The sequence below is a fragment of the Sander lucioperca genome, chromosome 20 (assembly GCF_008315115.2).
Source record: "Sander lucioperca isolate FBNREF2018 chromosome 20, SLUC_FBN_1.2, whole genome shotgun sequence".
Classification (NCBI taxonomy): domain Eukaryota; kingdom Metazoa; phylum Chordata; class Actinopteri; order Perciformes; family Percidae; genus Sander; species Sander lucioperca.
Genome location: NC_050192.1, coordinates 9,136,320 through 9,148,868, shown reverse-complemented (window position 1 = coordinate 9,148,868; position 12,549 = coordinate 9,136,320). Strand labels below are relative to the sequence as shown.

At 38.3% G+C, this 12,549-nt stretch overlaps 1 protein-coding gene across 6 annotated transcripts in view; it reads left to right on the top strand.

The window, feature by feature from the left end:
* cacna2d1a (calcium channel, voltage-dependent, alpha 2/delta subunit 1a) overlaps positions 1-12,549 on the top strand; it is a 94,797-nt gene that overhangs the window by 56,223 nt on the left and 26,025 nt on the right. For 5 of the 6 annotated variants that reach the window (XM_035995994.1, XM_035995993.1, XM_035995992.1 and 2 more), the window contains exons 9-21: positions 283-333; positions 2,821-2,920; positions 7,000-7,158; positions 7,708-7,812; positions 7,902-7,980; positions 8,499-8,548; positions 9,274-9,363; positions 9,945-10,007; positions 10,757-10,840; positions 10,942-11,016; positions 11,745-11,816; positions 11,958-12,029; positions 12,127-12,188. In XM_035995994.1, coding sequence (XP_035851887.1) covers positions 283-333; positions 2,821-2,920; positions 7,000-7,158; positions 7,708-7,812; positions 7,902-7,980; positions 8,499-8,548; positions 9,274-9,363; positions 9,945-10,007; positions 10,757-10,840; positions 10,942-11,016; positions 11,745-11,816; positions 11,958-12,029; positions 12,127-12,188 — 1,062 coding nt within the window. Of the gene's footprint in view, positions 1-282; positions 334-2,820; positions 2,921-6,677; positions 6,792-6,999; positions 7,159-7,707; positions 7,813-7,901; positions 7,981-8,498; positions 8,549-9,273; positions 9,364-9,944; positions 10,008-10,756; positions 10,841-10,941; positions 11,017-11,744; positions 11,817-11,957; positions 12,030-12,126; positions 12,189-12,549 lie in introns of those variants that run through there. The other variant, XM_035995995.1, reaches the window with a different exon arrangement.

The window sequence follows — 12,549 nt, the reverse complement described above, 5'->3', positions numbered from 1 at the left end:
GAGAGGTAATTAAAACAGTCAAAGGTCTGATTGATTTCAAATTCAAATGATAGAGTGATATTTGCTTACCTGCTCAAAGAGAGATAACAGTGAGGAGACTGCAAAATATGCGCTTGCATCACTATTTTATGTGCTGAGGTTTGTGTTATGTAGATTCCTTAAAAATAATTTCTGCATTATAATAATTCCCTTGTGTGTGTGTTTTCCACTACTGTGCATATGTACATGAATGTATGTGCTCAATGTCCACAACCTTTGTGTGTGTCTGTTGTTACTCACCAGGTACATTCAGGGGGCAGCGTCACCCAAGGACATGCTGATCCTGGTGGATGCGTGAGTGATAACCTTATGATTCATTACGGTCAGATTTGATTTGATTTTGTGCGCCAGAAGTCCCTGATGCTAACTCTCTGACTGTGCTGTGCCCACGGCTGCCTCAGCACTCATGTGACACTGACAAACAAAAAGCAGTCAGTCTATTGGACGACTTCATAATTTACAGTCCAGTTGTTTCTTCCTGTGATGAGCAATTTATGCCTCAAAAGTTTAGGTTTAAAAGAGCTGTTCATGACATCAATATGTTCAAAGAGGATTATGGAGCAATATCTGTCACTACAGCAGTTCGGTCTTTGATCAGATTATAGGACTACGGATCATTTTTCAGAAACATACAATTTGAAAGTTTTCTGATTTCAGTGTCCATTTCAAAACTGTGAAAATGGGGTTTATTTTCCGTATTCACCAAGACCAAACAGTTGAAACCCCTTTCCAAATAAGGATATATAAATCTGCAAACCAAGCAACAATTAACATAAATATGTATCCACAAGTTCATAGTTTACATCTTAATAAGTAGCATTTTTTTTGTGTAGAAGAGGGTAGTTATGGGAAAACTTTAAGGTTAAGGACAATATTCTACATTTGTATTATTGTCGATAGAATCCTCTGAAAAGAGCAAAACCAACAATGAATTGATATTATTAGTAAGTGCTGCCTGTTTATGCAAAGCCTGATATAGTTTATTCCTCTGTCCAATAGATGTCCTTTTTTTGTCAAAAAAATAATTAAAATGAGATCAATGAGCCACACTGTTGCACTGGGTCACATTTTCCTTCATTACTACTTGATGTACTGTAAATCCTCACTAGAGCAACAAATGTGTATTAATCTGCGACTTTAAGTAGTCCCAGACAAATACACGTTACTCCTGTTTCAGTAATGTTTGCGAAAAACTACAGTGCCCAGCTATTTTAAGAATTGAAAATTCATTTTTTGGAGGATTTAAATCTTCAGTGGGAACCAATGGGCTTTGGTCTTTTTATGGAATTTGACCATAAGAAAAATATTGAATAACACCAGCCCTATCCTTAATGCCTTTCTACTACCATTTTTATACTGTGTAATTTTGTTTAATGTGATTGCCGATGATTTACTATTTTCCTACCCATGTCATTATTTACCACAACCAGTGGCACTACAGTACAACAAATGCTTGCTGCATGCAAGAATATGTCAGTGTGGTGTATTCATGTCAGCGTCAAAGTGATTTGTCTAAATTCTACTGCTATTTCATTATAAATGACACTCATGGCACAGCACCAGGGCTAAATGACAGCGCAAATGAAAAACTAAATTTGTCCACTTGCAGCTCTTAACACAGCTCTGGTAATTGGCACACAGAGGATTGATGAGGCTTATTAGACATTCAAAACTGCCTCTGTTATGCTTTGGTGAAAGTAATTCCACTCCTCATTTTTCCAGTTTCTGTCCTTTTCTATTCTTTTACCTGCAGGAACCAATTAAGTTGTGTATTTATAGATCCATCGGGGCAGGGTTCCCATCTATTTTTAGCAAGAGCAGTACAATATAGAAAATGATTAAATGGGTCTAGTCTTGACAATGCTGAACACTGATATTTTTATTATTAATCATGTTATGCTAACTTTCACAGTGTGAATTTGTGTGCAAGGAATGAGTTGAGAAATGGCGATGACACTTTAACTCTTGTCATCAATGAAGATTGCCAATGATAGCATTTTTGTTAATGTGATAGATAATGCTATATCTAGCCTACTTGTTAATGGAAGAAGCTTGTAGTCACAAGGTCTGATATTTCTGCCTATAGCTCTTGAATAGTTATAGTAGTTATGATGACAATGTCAAGTCTGTTCAACTTCTTAAAGCTTTAGTGCATGTCTTTTTTATATTAATGAACGTTGGTTACATTCAAGCCATTGCCAAATGAGTTGGTACAAAGTGAATTAAGACCATTAGCTCCGGGGCGACCTCTAGCTCACCCAGTAAGAGCGTGCGCCCCATGTAGGCTGAGTCCTTTGCAGTGGCCCGGGTTCGAGTCCGATCTGCGGCCCTTTGTTGCGTGTCATCCCCATCTCTCTACCACCTTTCCTGTCTATCCACTGTCACTATCTAATAAAGGGAAAAGCCCCAAAAATAATCTTTAGAAAAAAAAAGACCATCAGCTCCACACAACTCTCTCTGTATTTCTCAGTATGGCTATGTTCAGAAGATTGTGTCGTCCGGTGACTTTCGCGCACAGAAACTCAAGTGAAGATAGTGACCTCTTCTGAAGAGTCCATCATGTTTTTTTAATCCTCTGTGTCCTCCTTGGCTACTAGTAACTGCATGGAGGAGGGGTGGGGGCGGTGCACGATCACCGAAGGCTTGTATCTTATGGATGCACTGACAGTTTTGTTGTCATTACTTAGAATTCCTCATTGGGGCGACAGAAACTACGCACTATAGCTTTAATAATATTGAATAATGCCGTAAAACACAGACCGTCTTTGTCCCAAACTGCAGGAGCGGCAGCGTTTCGGGTCTCACCCTGAAACTCATCCGAACTTCCGTCAACAAGATGCTGGAGACCCTCTCTGACGATGACTACGTGAACGTGGTCTATGTGAGTATTCACGTAGCTAATACCTAAATTTCATCACCAGTAGAAATAAATGCGGCTTATAATAATATTTTATTTAAAGTGCTGAACTTTTTATGCTTTCAAGTTACAATTAAATTTTTTCAAAATCCTGTCCATGACGTTCTTATGATTCTGTATGTGTATTGAATTTCCAGTTGCACACATTGATGAGTGTTAATGTGGACATATTTGTGGCTTGGCTGTTTGGGTAGCTTTACTCTTGTGGTTTGAGTCATTGGTTTAAACATGGCAGTGACCTTTTGAGTGACTTAGTGTACTGCACATGGATGGATCTTTACAATGGCTGCAGATGTGCATGGATGCATGCATGCTTGTGTGCTCATTTGTCTGACTGTGTATATATTTATATATACAGTATATGTGTGTGAGTGTGCATGTGTGTTTGTGCAGGGTTATGTATGAGCGACATGTCTTAAGAGCATCAGAGCTGAATCCAAGTATGTGTGCCTAATAGAGCGAGCACATGACACAGCTTGAGCAAACCCTGAAATGCCACAAGACAAGTTTAACAAATGAATGTGTGCTGTATTTATGACTCATACCTTGAATCAGTGGCATGTAATGGAAAAGGCCCCAGCCTATTTGAAATTCTGTAGAAATCTCAGCACCAAAGGGGGTAAGGAAATATTCATCTATCATTATTTAAAGCTCCATTGCAGTCTGCATAAGTCAGATTCATGCTTCCTAGCAATATTAGTTGTGTGAAGAAAAATAACACAATTTTAAGTGGTTACAGTGGTTATTTCATTCTGTTGGAGGAATTTGAGAGACGTACTGGAGGCAATCACACTGGGAATGATTTTCACGACTAAAATGTGAAGAGCACCACTCTAACTTGATTTTGAGGCGTAAGAACCACTGCTGGAATCCACCTCGTTATGCTGTTGCTAGGCAACCATCAAACTGCAGCTGTCTGTCACTTAGTGAGCATAGCTTGTATACGTTAGCTAATGTTGTCAGCTAGCCAAAGACCTCACACAACACTTTAATACGGATTTTCTGGTGAAACGAGTGAGAAGAATTATTAGAATTGTTTTCGTCATTTACACTAAATGTATTGGACAAAGGTGAAAATGTTTTAAACCCACATATAAGAAAAGAAAGACTTAAAGCAGTAGCCTAATTAAAAATGTAGGAGCGCTTATTCTCTTTCTTGCCAGGAGCTAGATGAGAAAAGATGATTGATACCACTCTTATGTGTGTTTGTCAAATATAAGGCTAGCAGGGGGCGACCTCTAGCTCACACAGTAAGAGCGTGCGCCCCATGTAGGCTGAGGCCTTTGCAGCGGCCCGGGTTCGAGTCCGACCTGCGGCCCTTTGCTGCGTGTCATCCCCCATCTCTCTCCCACCTTTCCTGTCTACCCACTGTCAATATCTAATAAAGGGAAAATCTTTTTTTAAATATAATGTCACATCACAAACTTACTTTTACATGTTTATTTTATGTACAAAGTGGGCATGAATCATCAGTGTTTTTTTCTTTTTAGAACCATTTGCATAAATTCAGCATACAGGTAGTCTGTCTGGCTGCAAACTCCTCAACTCTCCAACTGTTATTGCCCAATTTGCCCCTTTTTTTAAAGTTATAAACTCACTCCAGTTACTGCATCTTTGGCGCTGGATACATAATGCACTTGGATGTGCCTGCACTCTACCTGAAATCGCCTTCTTAATCCTTATTTTCCTCCTCTTTGTGCTTGGGAGGGAATGTTAAGGATTTAATTTTAAGTTGGCTTTCCAAATGAACCATTAATTACATTTTCTTTCACTTCCCTTAATAAAGTAATGGTTTATGTTTTTGTTTTGAATTTTCAAATCAGCTAAGTGAAAGGGCTTTTGACGTTAATGAAATAAAGCAGCAGTGTAATAAGTAACCTATATTGATGGCATCCAACTCAGTTTGTAGACCTTCAGAAGCATTTTGAAGGTCTGTTACAAGCTTTTATAATAAAATAGTGTAATTAATAGTTTCATGTATTTCTGGCTAAATCCCTCACTAAGGCTATATACAGTATATCTCTGCTTTGCCCATGAAATAGATATATGTGCATCTTTATTTCTTAATAATCCTTTATGCTTTCTTTCTCAATACCAGTATGTTGTGCTGTGAATAATTCAATTTATTTATAGTATCAAACACGTGAGGCTAATGCTTACTTACACGTAAAAATGTATCTTTGTTTTTTTAAACGCTTTAATAGTATAATAAAAACTAGGCTATAGAACCGACTGTTGGGTAGGAGAAATTGAATTGAAATTGAATAGGTGTCTCACTCTCCCAAACACACACACACACACACACACACACACACACACACACACAGATTTTCAGAGTAATTCTCTTATCTTAATAAATGGAAAGACTGAGATTGTGTTTGTGAATGCACTAAAAAGGTAGAGAACGGTGATAGTTACTATAAACAATTTGAGCTATTTTTTTGTATTCACAAGCCTATATAAAGAACATACAGCATGCTGTTCTGCTGAGCTTTTGTCTGAGATATTTTAAGATGTGTGTTACAAGTTAGATGAAGTTGTAGCGCACCATGGTTTATATATTTGTGTGTGTGTGTGTGTGTGTGTGTGTGTGTGTGTGTGTGTGTGTGTGTGTGTGTGTGTGTGTGTGTGTGCGTGTATTTTTAGAGGACGAATGTCTTGGCAGTATTTGTCCTGAATCCGCCAACATGTTTGAATAGTTGGAATTGTGAGCTGCAGACTCCTTTGGCATTCTGAAAACATAACCCCATGTGGCTAAAGGAAAAAATGCAACGAGATGACACATACATTGTGTGAAAGTTTGTCCTTTGCTTGTAGATCCTGGCTTTTTCTTCCTTGTTATCTTATATACTTTACTAAAGTGCTGACTATCTTTTAAAATATGCAATACTGGCAGTCATCGCAACATGACTTGTATTTGCAGCTGTTCTTATTGTACTCAGAGAATACAAAGTTTAAGTCTCTTTCAAGTGCTATCGCCACTATTTTGTCATTTACTGTATATTTGACATTTTATTTGAAATGTTATGTAATCTTGAGAAGGATTTTTAGATAATAAGGATGACCTAAAGCAGAAGGTACAATTCAGTCATGCAACCAGCTTTGCAGATCCAAGCAAATGTTAATAAAGAAAAGAAATTGCATGAGATTAGTGGTGAGTATCTGCAGATATTCAACTGTGTGTTGCAAAAAATTATAAAAGCACTGTAAAACCAGAATTTGTCAATGGTGTGTGTGTGTGTGTGTGTGTGTGTGTGTGTGTGTGTGTGTGTGTGTGTGTGTGTGTGTGTGTGTGTGTGTGTGTGTGTGTACTATGAGAGTGTGTTATAGCATGCGTGTTTTGCACATGTTCAAGGCTGTAGTCAAGGCCAAAACAGATGTTAGGTATTAATGAGCCATGTCCTAGTCCTCCATAGATGCTGTGTTTGTGTATAGGTTTATATTTGCGTGTGTGTGTGTGTGTGTGTGTGTGTGTGTGTGTGTGTGCACAAGTTGATAAGGTTCCATCTGTTCCTCCACATTAACTATTCACCTATATGAATCTGAAGATGCTTTACATGTAGAGCTGTGTAATTGTAATTTAACCAGTTACTTAATTTCTGTCTCTACGGCATAATCCCTCCATAATCAAGATCTTTTTTGTTGTTTTTTTTACCTCCTTATGCCACTGTTTTCACATCCCTACCTGCTCGCCTGCCAATCCTTCCTTCTGCTCCTATAGCTCCCTTCGGTCTGTGCAGATTTTGATTAAGACTGATTTCATTTCACACATGACATATTTTTGCAGCTGCAAAGCCAATAAGTTAAAGTGTTAATAAAGTAGATTACTTTATCACATTTTGTCAATACATCTTTTTATAGGATCTTAAATGGAATCAATTTAATGTCTCTCATGAAATACCTTCGTTTAAGCCAATCCTATATGTTTAAGGGGCACCGCATGACTCCGTAACGAAGGGGAAACAGGCCACATATTTAACAGAAAATATGCGCAAATGCCTTCCCTCCACTTCCCATCATCCCTCCTTCCCTCTTCCCTCCAGTTCAATGAAAAGGCCATGTACGCATCATGCTTTGAGAACCTGGTGCAGGCCAACGTCCGCAACAAGAGGATGCTTAAAGATGCTGTGCAGAGCATCACGGCCAAGGGTATCACCAACTACAGAGGCGGCTTCGAGCTGGCGTTCGAGCAGCTCGCACAGGTAAAGTGTCAGCGTGGGCGGAATATTTGTGTGGTATCTGGCTACCATAAGGGCGTAGGAGTATGTGTGTTTACTGGATGGTGGTAGGGATGATAACGTTGAGGACAGGGCTGTCAATCTGTTGTGTTTGATTATTTTATCCTACAATGTCCCTTGGCATATGCAGACCAACCCAGAGGCTTGATGATGTCTGTGAAATCTACTTAACAGTCTGATGTAACTTATGTTCATTAAATGTATCATTTTCATTCAATTATGAAATTAATGATGGAACATAGGACTCACTGACAACCCAAGCCCAGTGGTGTTTTTATAATAATGAGTGAGTATATGTCGACCTCTTGTGGTTGTTTCGGACATTGCAGAAGTTTTGTATCGGTGCAAGAGCTCATGTTTCCCTTCTGTAACTGTATAAAGAGGATATAACCTTGAATTCCTTTTGCAACCACTTGTTCAGTCTGTTACTAACAACAATACAAATGTGTTTTAATTCACTTCCTTGTTTGAATAGTGCTTAAAATACAGACATTTTGCCTTTGTGTCCACTAGATGAATGTGTCAAGGGCCAACTGTAACAAGATTATCATGCTGTTCACTGACGGAGGAGAAGAGAGGGCAGAGGAAATCTTTGAAAAATACAACCCAAAGCAGGCGGTAGGACTGTAAACACAAGATTCTCAGAGAGTAAAATACGGCAGTATTTTATCACCATATTCAGTTTTTTACTCTTCTTCTTTTCATAGGTGCGCATATTTACATTTTCAGTTGGTCAACACAACTACGACAAAGGACCAATTCAGTGGATGGCCTGCGCTAATAAAGGTACGAAGTTGCATTCGACGTGCATCACACATCTGATGCACATTCTTCTGTAGGATGATGAAAATACTTTGAAGTGCCTGTGATCCAAATGTAAACAAAATGATTTTAAATGATTGACAGGTCTTTGATAACACCAGACAACAAATAAATATGTTAGTTAATGCTTTCTATATTAGTAATATTTTGTGGACACACAATTTTAATTATGAGCATCTGTCACAACACACAACATGCACAATATTTCATGTATTGTGAGCACACCTTTATTTTAGATGATCATAATCCTTTAAGTTCATTTTTAAGTTTGTTTTAGTCAACCTGAAGTAAGAGGTGGGTGGGGTTTGTTTTTCAGTACAATTCTCATTTTTATTAGGTAGGTTGTCAATCCCAGAATAGTACTTTTAGCAGCTTTTTTTAGACAACATTAGATTATCAGATAGATAGGAATAAATGACGCTTCTGTTATCACAAAGGATGTTAAATAAAGTAGTGTCAACTGTTTTTCTTCTTTTTCTCAGGGTACTACTATGAGATTCCATCTATAGGTGCCATCAGGATCAACACTCAGGTAAACTCAAATAACAACACTGTCTTGAATACACTTGTGTATCCATTAGGGGTGCAAGATATATCAACTCAATGTCGTTATCGCAATATCACGTTGCACAATATTATATTAAGTGTTAAAATGTGTAGAAAATTAAGTGTCGCAATAAGTATGCTATATTTAGTTTATTTTGTGGAGCGCTGCGTCCCATCTGTTGGCTGTGTGGCTTATTTGTGTTTGATTTAGAGCCCGCTTGAAACGCTATAATGATCATGCTTCATTGGCCAGTTACCGTGTGCACTTGCTCATGTTAGTACACGTCAGCGCACGGTACAACCAGTAAAACATGTCCTGTTCTGTAGACATGGTCGTTATTTATTTATTCATGTTGTACCAGTCCAATATGGCCGTCAGTTGAAATAAACCTTGTGTTGTAAGGAAACTTGTTTAATTTGTTATGAATCTATTTTGATGCGTTTTCCCGTAACTTTTGTAATTTTACATATGTTTAAAAATATTGAAATTAATATAGATATCGCAATGTTCATAATCAATATTGCAATATCACATTTTGTCAATATCGTGCAACCCTAGTATCCATTAATGGTTGCTACTGTAGTTGTCTTTCACTCCAGCTCCCTCCCTGGCTAACTTAACCAGTTGTGTGTTGTGCCCTCTTGTGGTGGAATGACTGACGTGCATGTAGCAAATTAAATCTGAAGTCCGTCCTTCATCCTTCTTTGCAGGAGTACCTGGATGTTTTGGGCAGGCCTATGGTAAAGGCTGACAGAAGGGCCAAGCAGGTTCAGTGGACCAACGTCTACCTGGACGCACTGGTATGAGTCGTGTGTTATAACAGACACACAGTTTATGTAAAGTGTGGGAAAAGAAAGTGGCATTTGTAGTCAAATGTGGAGCTCTGCAAGAATGAGAAGAAACATGTTTTCTGTCAAATGAAGAATTTTAGATAAGTCTTGTTCAATTATGCTAAATATTTGCTGTTTGTCATCACGCTAAACTCAACTTCAACTCTGTTGCAGCAATTGTTTGTGAAAGGACAAATTAACTTCATTTCAAAAAATGCTGTATCCATCAGTTTTTTTGTGATGCTCAAGCTTCTGTCAAGATGAAATTTTAGGGGACAGTGTAGATAAGAAACCAGTCTGGTAAACTGAGCCAAATGGTTTGGATATTGTCATTCGTTTACTGATAAGAAGCTGTCAACGTTTGTGACTGTATTGACCTCGTCACCACCAGAAATGTCTCTGCCTTTTGTTACAGTTAACATGTAATTTTTAAGCTGTAGCTGGTTAATGTTATTTTTTTTATAAATCTTATGTGTTAATCAGAGAAATCATAAAAAAGAAAGTGACTAATTTGCCTACATATTCAATATGTTGTATGTTTCGTCTTCCAGGAGCTTGGCCTGGTGATCACTGGAACTCTGCCTGTCTTCAACAAGACCAACACAGGCTCAAAGGTAAACAGAAGACTACTTTTGGATTCTCATGTTGCTCTTTTAATGTAGATTCAAATGTACTAATGCATTTTATTGACACAGTTATTGTGAGTCCTACCTTTTTTTAATATCAAATATGCTTATTTCTAGATATGTTTCATGATTCACTCACTGAATTGACTTACTGACTAAATGTACTGTTTGTCTGACACTTTGACCCCATGGGAGAATTTAAGTCTGCGGTTTTGTGACACACCATAATGTTTACCAGACTATAAAAACAAACACACAACATGAATACTCTCAAATATCGTCTCATCCTTCACTTTCATCCTCCTCTTTCTTGTGGCACTTCCTTGTATCCTTTGTTGACTCTGAGGTCCCTCAGAGCTCTCCCACGTACCTCCACAGGAAGACATTCGAGCATGTCATAAAGCAAAAATCAAACCTGCAGATCAGAGAGACAAATGATCCGGTAGCTAAGTGCTTCAAGATGAGTTTACATGTCTACCTCGAAAGACTCGGGGTAACCTCCGCTATGGCTGGAGACGAAGGCTGGAAATGCCTTATCAGTGACTCATGACGGCATGTAAAGCTTTTGGGAATGAGACTGTCCAGATTTCTATTGCACCCCATTTCCTTGAAATCATTCAGAGTGCACAGTGGAAAATGACTCATCCAGAAAGAACAACAGGACACATAAGTGGGTCTTACAGTGACTCTTTCTACCCCTTACTTCCTCTTTCCCCCCCCCCATGGTTTTCTCTCAGAAATCTCAAAACCAGCTCATCTTGGGAGTTATGGCCATTGATGTCTCCCTGGATGATATCAAGAGACTGACGCCTCGCTTTACTGTAAGAGCACACACTACACACATGAACACAGGATTTTGTACCAGGGTTTCTCAGTTTTTATTTTCACTGATATCTCCCTCTATATTTCCCTTTTCCTGTAGTTTGGACCAAATGGCTACTACTTTGCCATTGACCCCAATGGATACGTGCTGCTCCACCCTAATCTCCAGCCACTGGTAAGCCAAATCACTTGACTTTAATTCAGAGTAACCAGACGTTTGCTTTTTTCTAGGGACAGTGCTGTCTGGTTTGCTAAAACCAAGTAGTTGCTCATTAACTGGCTGGGGGGGGGGGACATGACATTCCTGAATAGTCAACAGGCTTTTTAGACTAAGAATACATCAGGATTGGTGTCTATTGCAGCCCATAGACAATTCCTATTATTACTGAGTTTTAACAACCCACAGTTACATCACTTTTGCAGAAAGATTCAATATCTCTGTTGTCCTGCTTATCAAATATGATTTTAGCATTAACCAAAACATGTACAGCATCTCTGCTGCAGATACACTGTTAGCCTGAATGACTACACTGACTTAACGTGTATCATTTGGCTGTCTGTTCTGTTCATTTTCTAAAAATGTCCCAATCATATGGGTCCAGACTAGAGTGATGTTTGTTGAAAGCATGGCAAGATGTTTCTCATTGACCTTTGAGATACGCGTTCTTCTTGTAAATTACGCATGCACATATTGGGCACAGATGATTACAACATTTAAAAAATAGTGTCAACAGGAGAATTTGTCCATAATTAATGCCCTGTTCAAGGCTACAAAAATCTGTTTTGGAAACAGAAGATCAGTAACTGATGTTTACTGTTCCATTTCTCTGCTTTGTAGTCAAGGCCCACGGATTATCAAGTATAGTATGTACACATAGACTAATTGCTTGTGTTTCTATGTAGACTGCCAAGTTTCATGAACCTGTTACGCTGGACTTCCTGGATGCAGAACTGGAGAATGAGATCAAAGTGGAGGTTTGGAAAATGGATTATTCCAACTATTACGACTCCATTAGCTCATATCAGATCAATAGCACTGTCATTTCTGAATATAGCATGATTGATTTATCTTCTCCATTTTAAATTGGTTAATTCATTTGATCATTTGGTCAACAGATGAGAAAACAAATGATTGACGGTCTAACAGGGAATTACACAATATCTACATTGGTGAAATCCCAAGATGAGGTAATTTTATATTGAGAGGGTGTTGGAGTCCATGACAGTTCTAAACATATTTGCTTAGAAAATGTAACATGTACTGACGAAACTGTTGCCCTCAAAGCGCTACATTGACTTAGGCCAGAGGATGTACACCTTTGCACCAGTGAAGGGGACGGACTACAGGTAAATATCATATATTAGGTATGAAATGATAAATCCTTTGTATGTGTTAAGTACTTTTTTAACAAACTTCAGTCCAGAAATAGACAAACTCCTGATGCTTTGCACTGACACAGTTTGCAAACTGTTCATCATCATTGCATAAAACCATTTAGTTCTCTTTGGGATTGGAGCTGGACTGTGGTCTTAAATTCAAGACAAAGTCCAGGCACACTTTAGAGTGATCTAGGTAAAGCCATGAGGGACCAGTGTTAACGACTTATGTTTACTTATTGGAAAATTCAGCCACCTGCTAAAAAATCCTTAGCAGGACTTACTGAAAGATTTGCTATGATGATTTTTTTTAAACAAAGAAGGAAACATT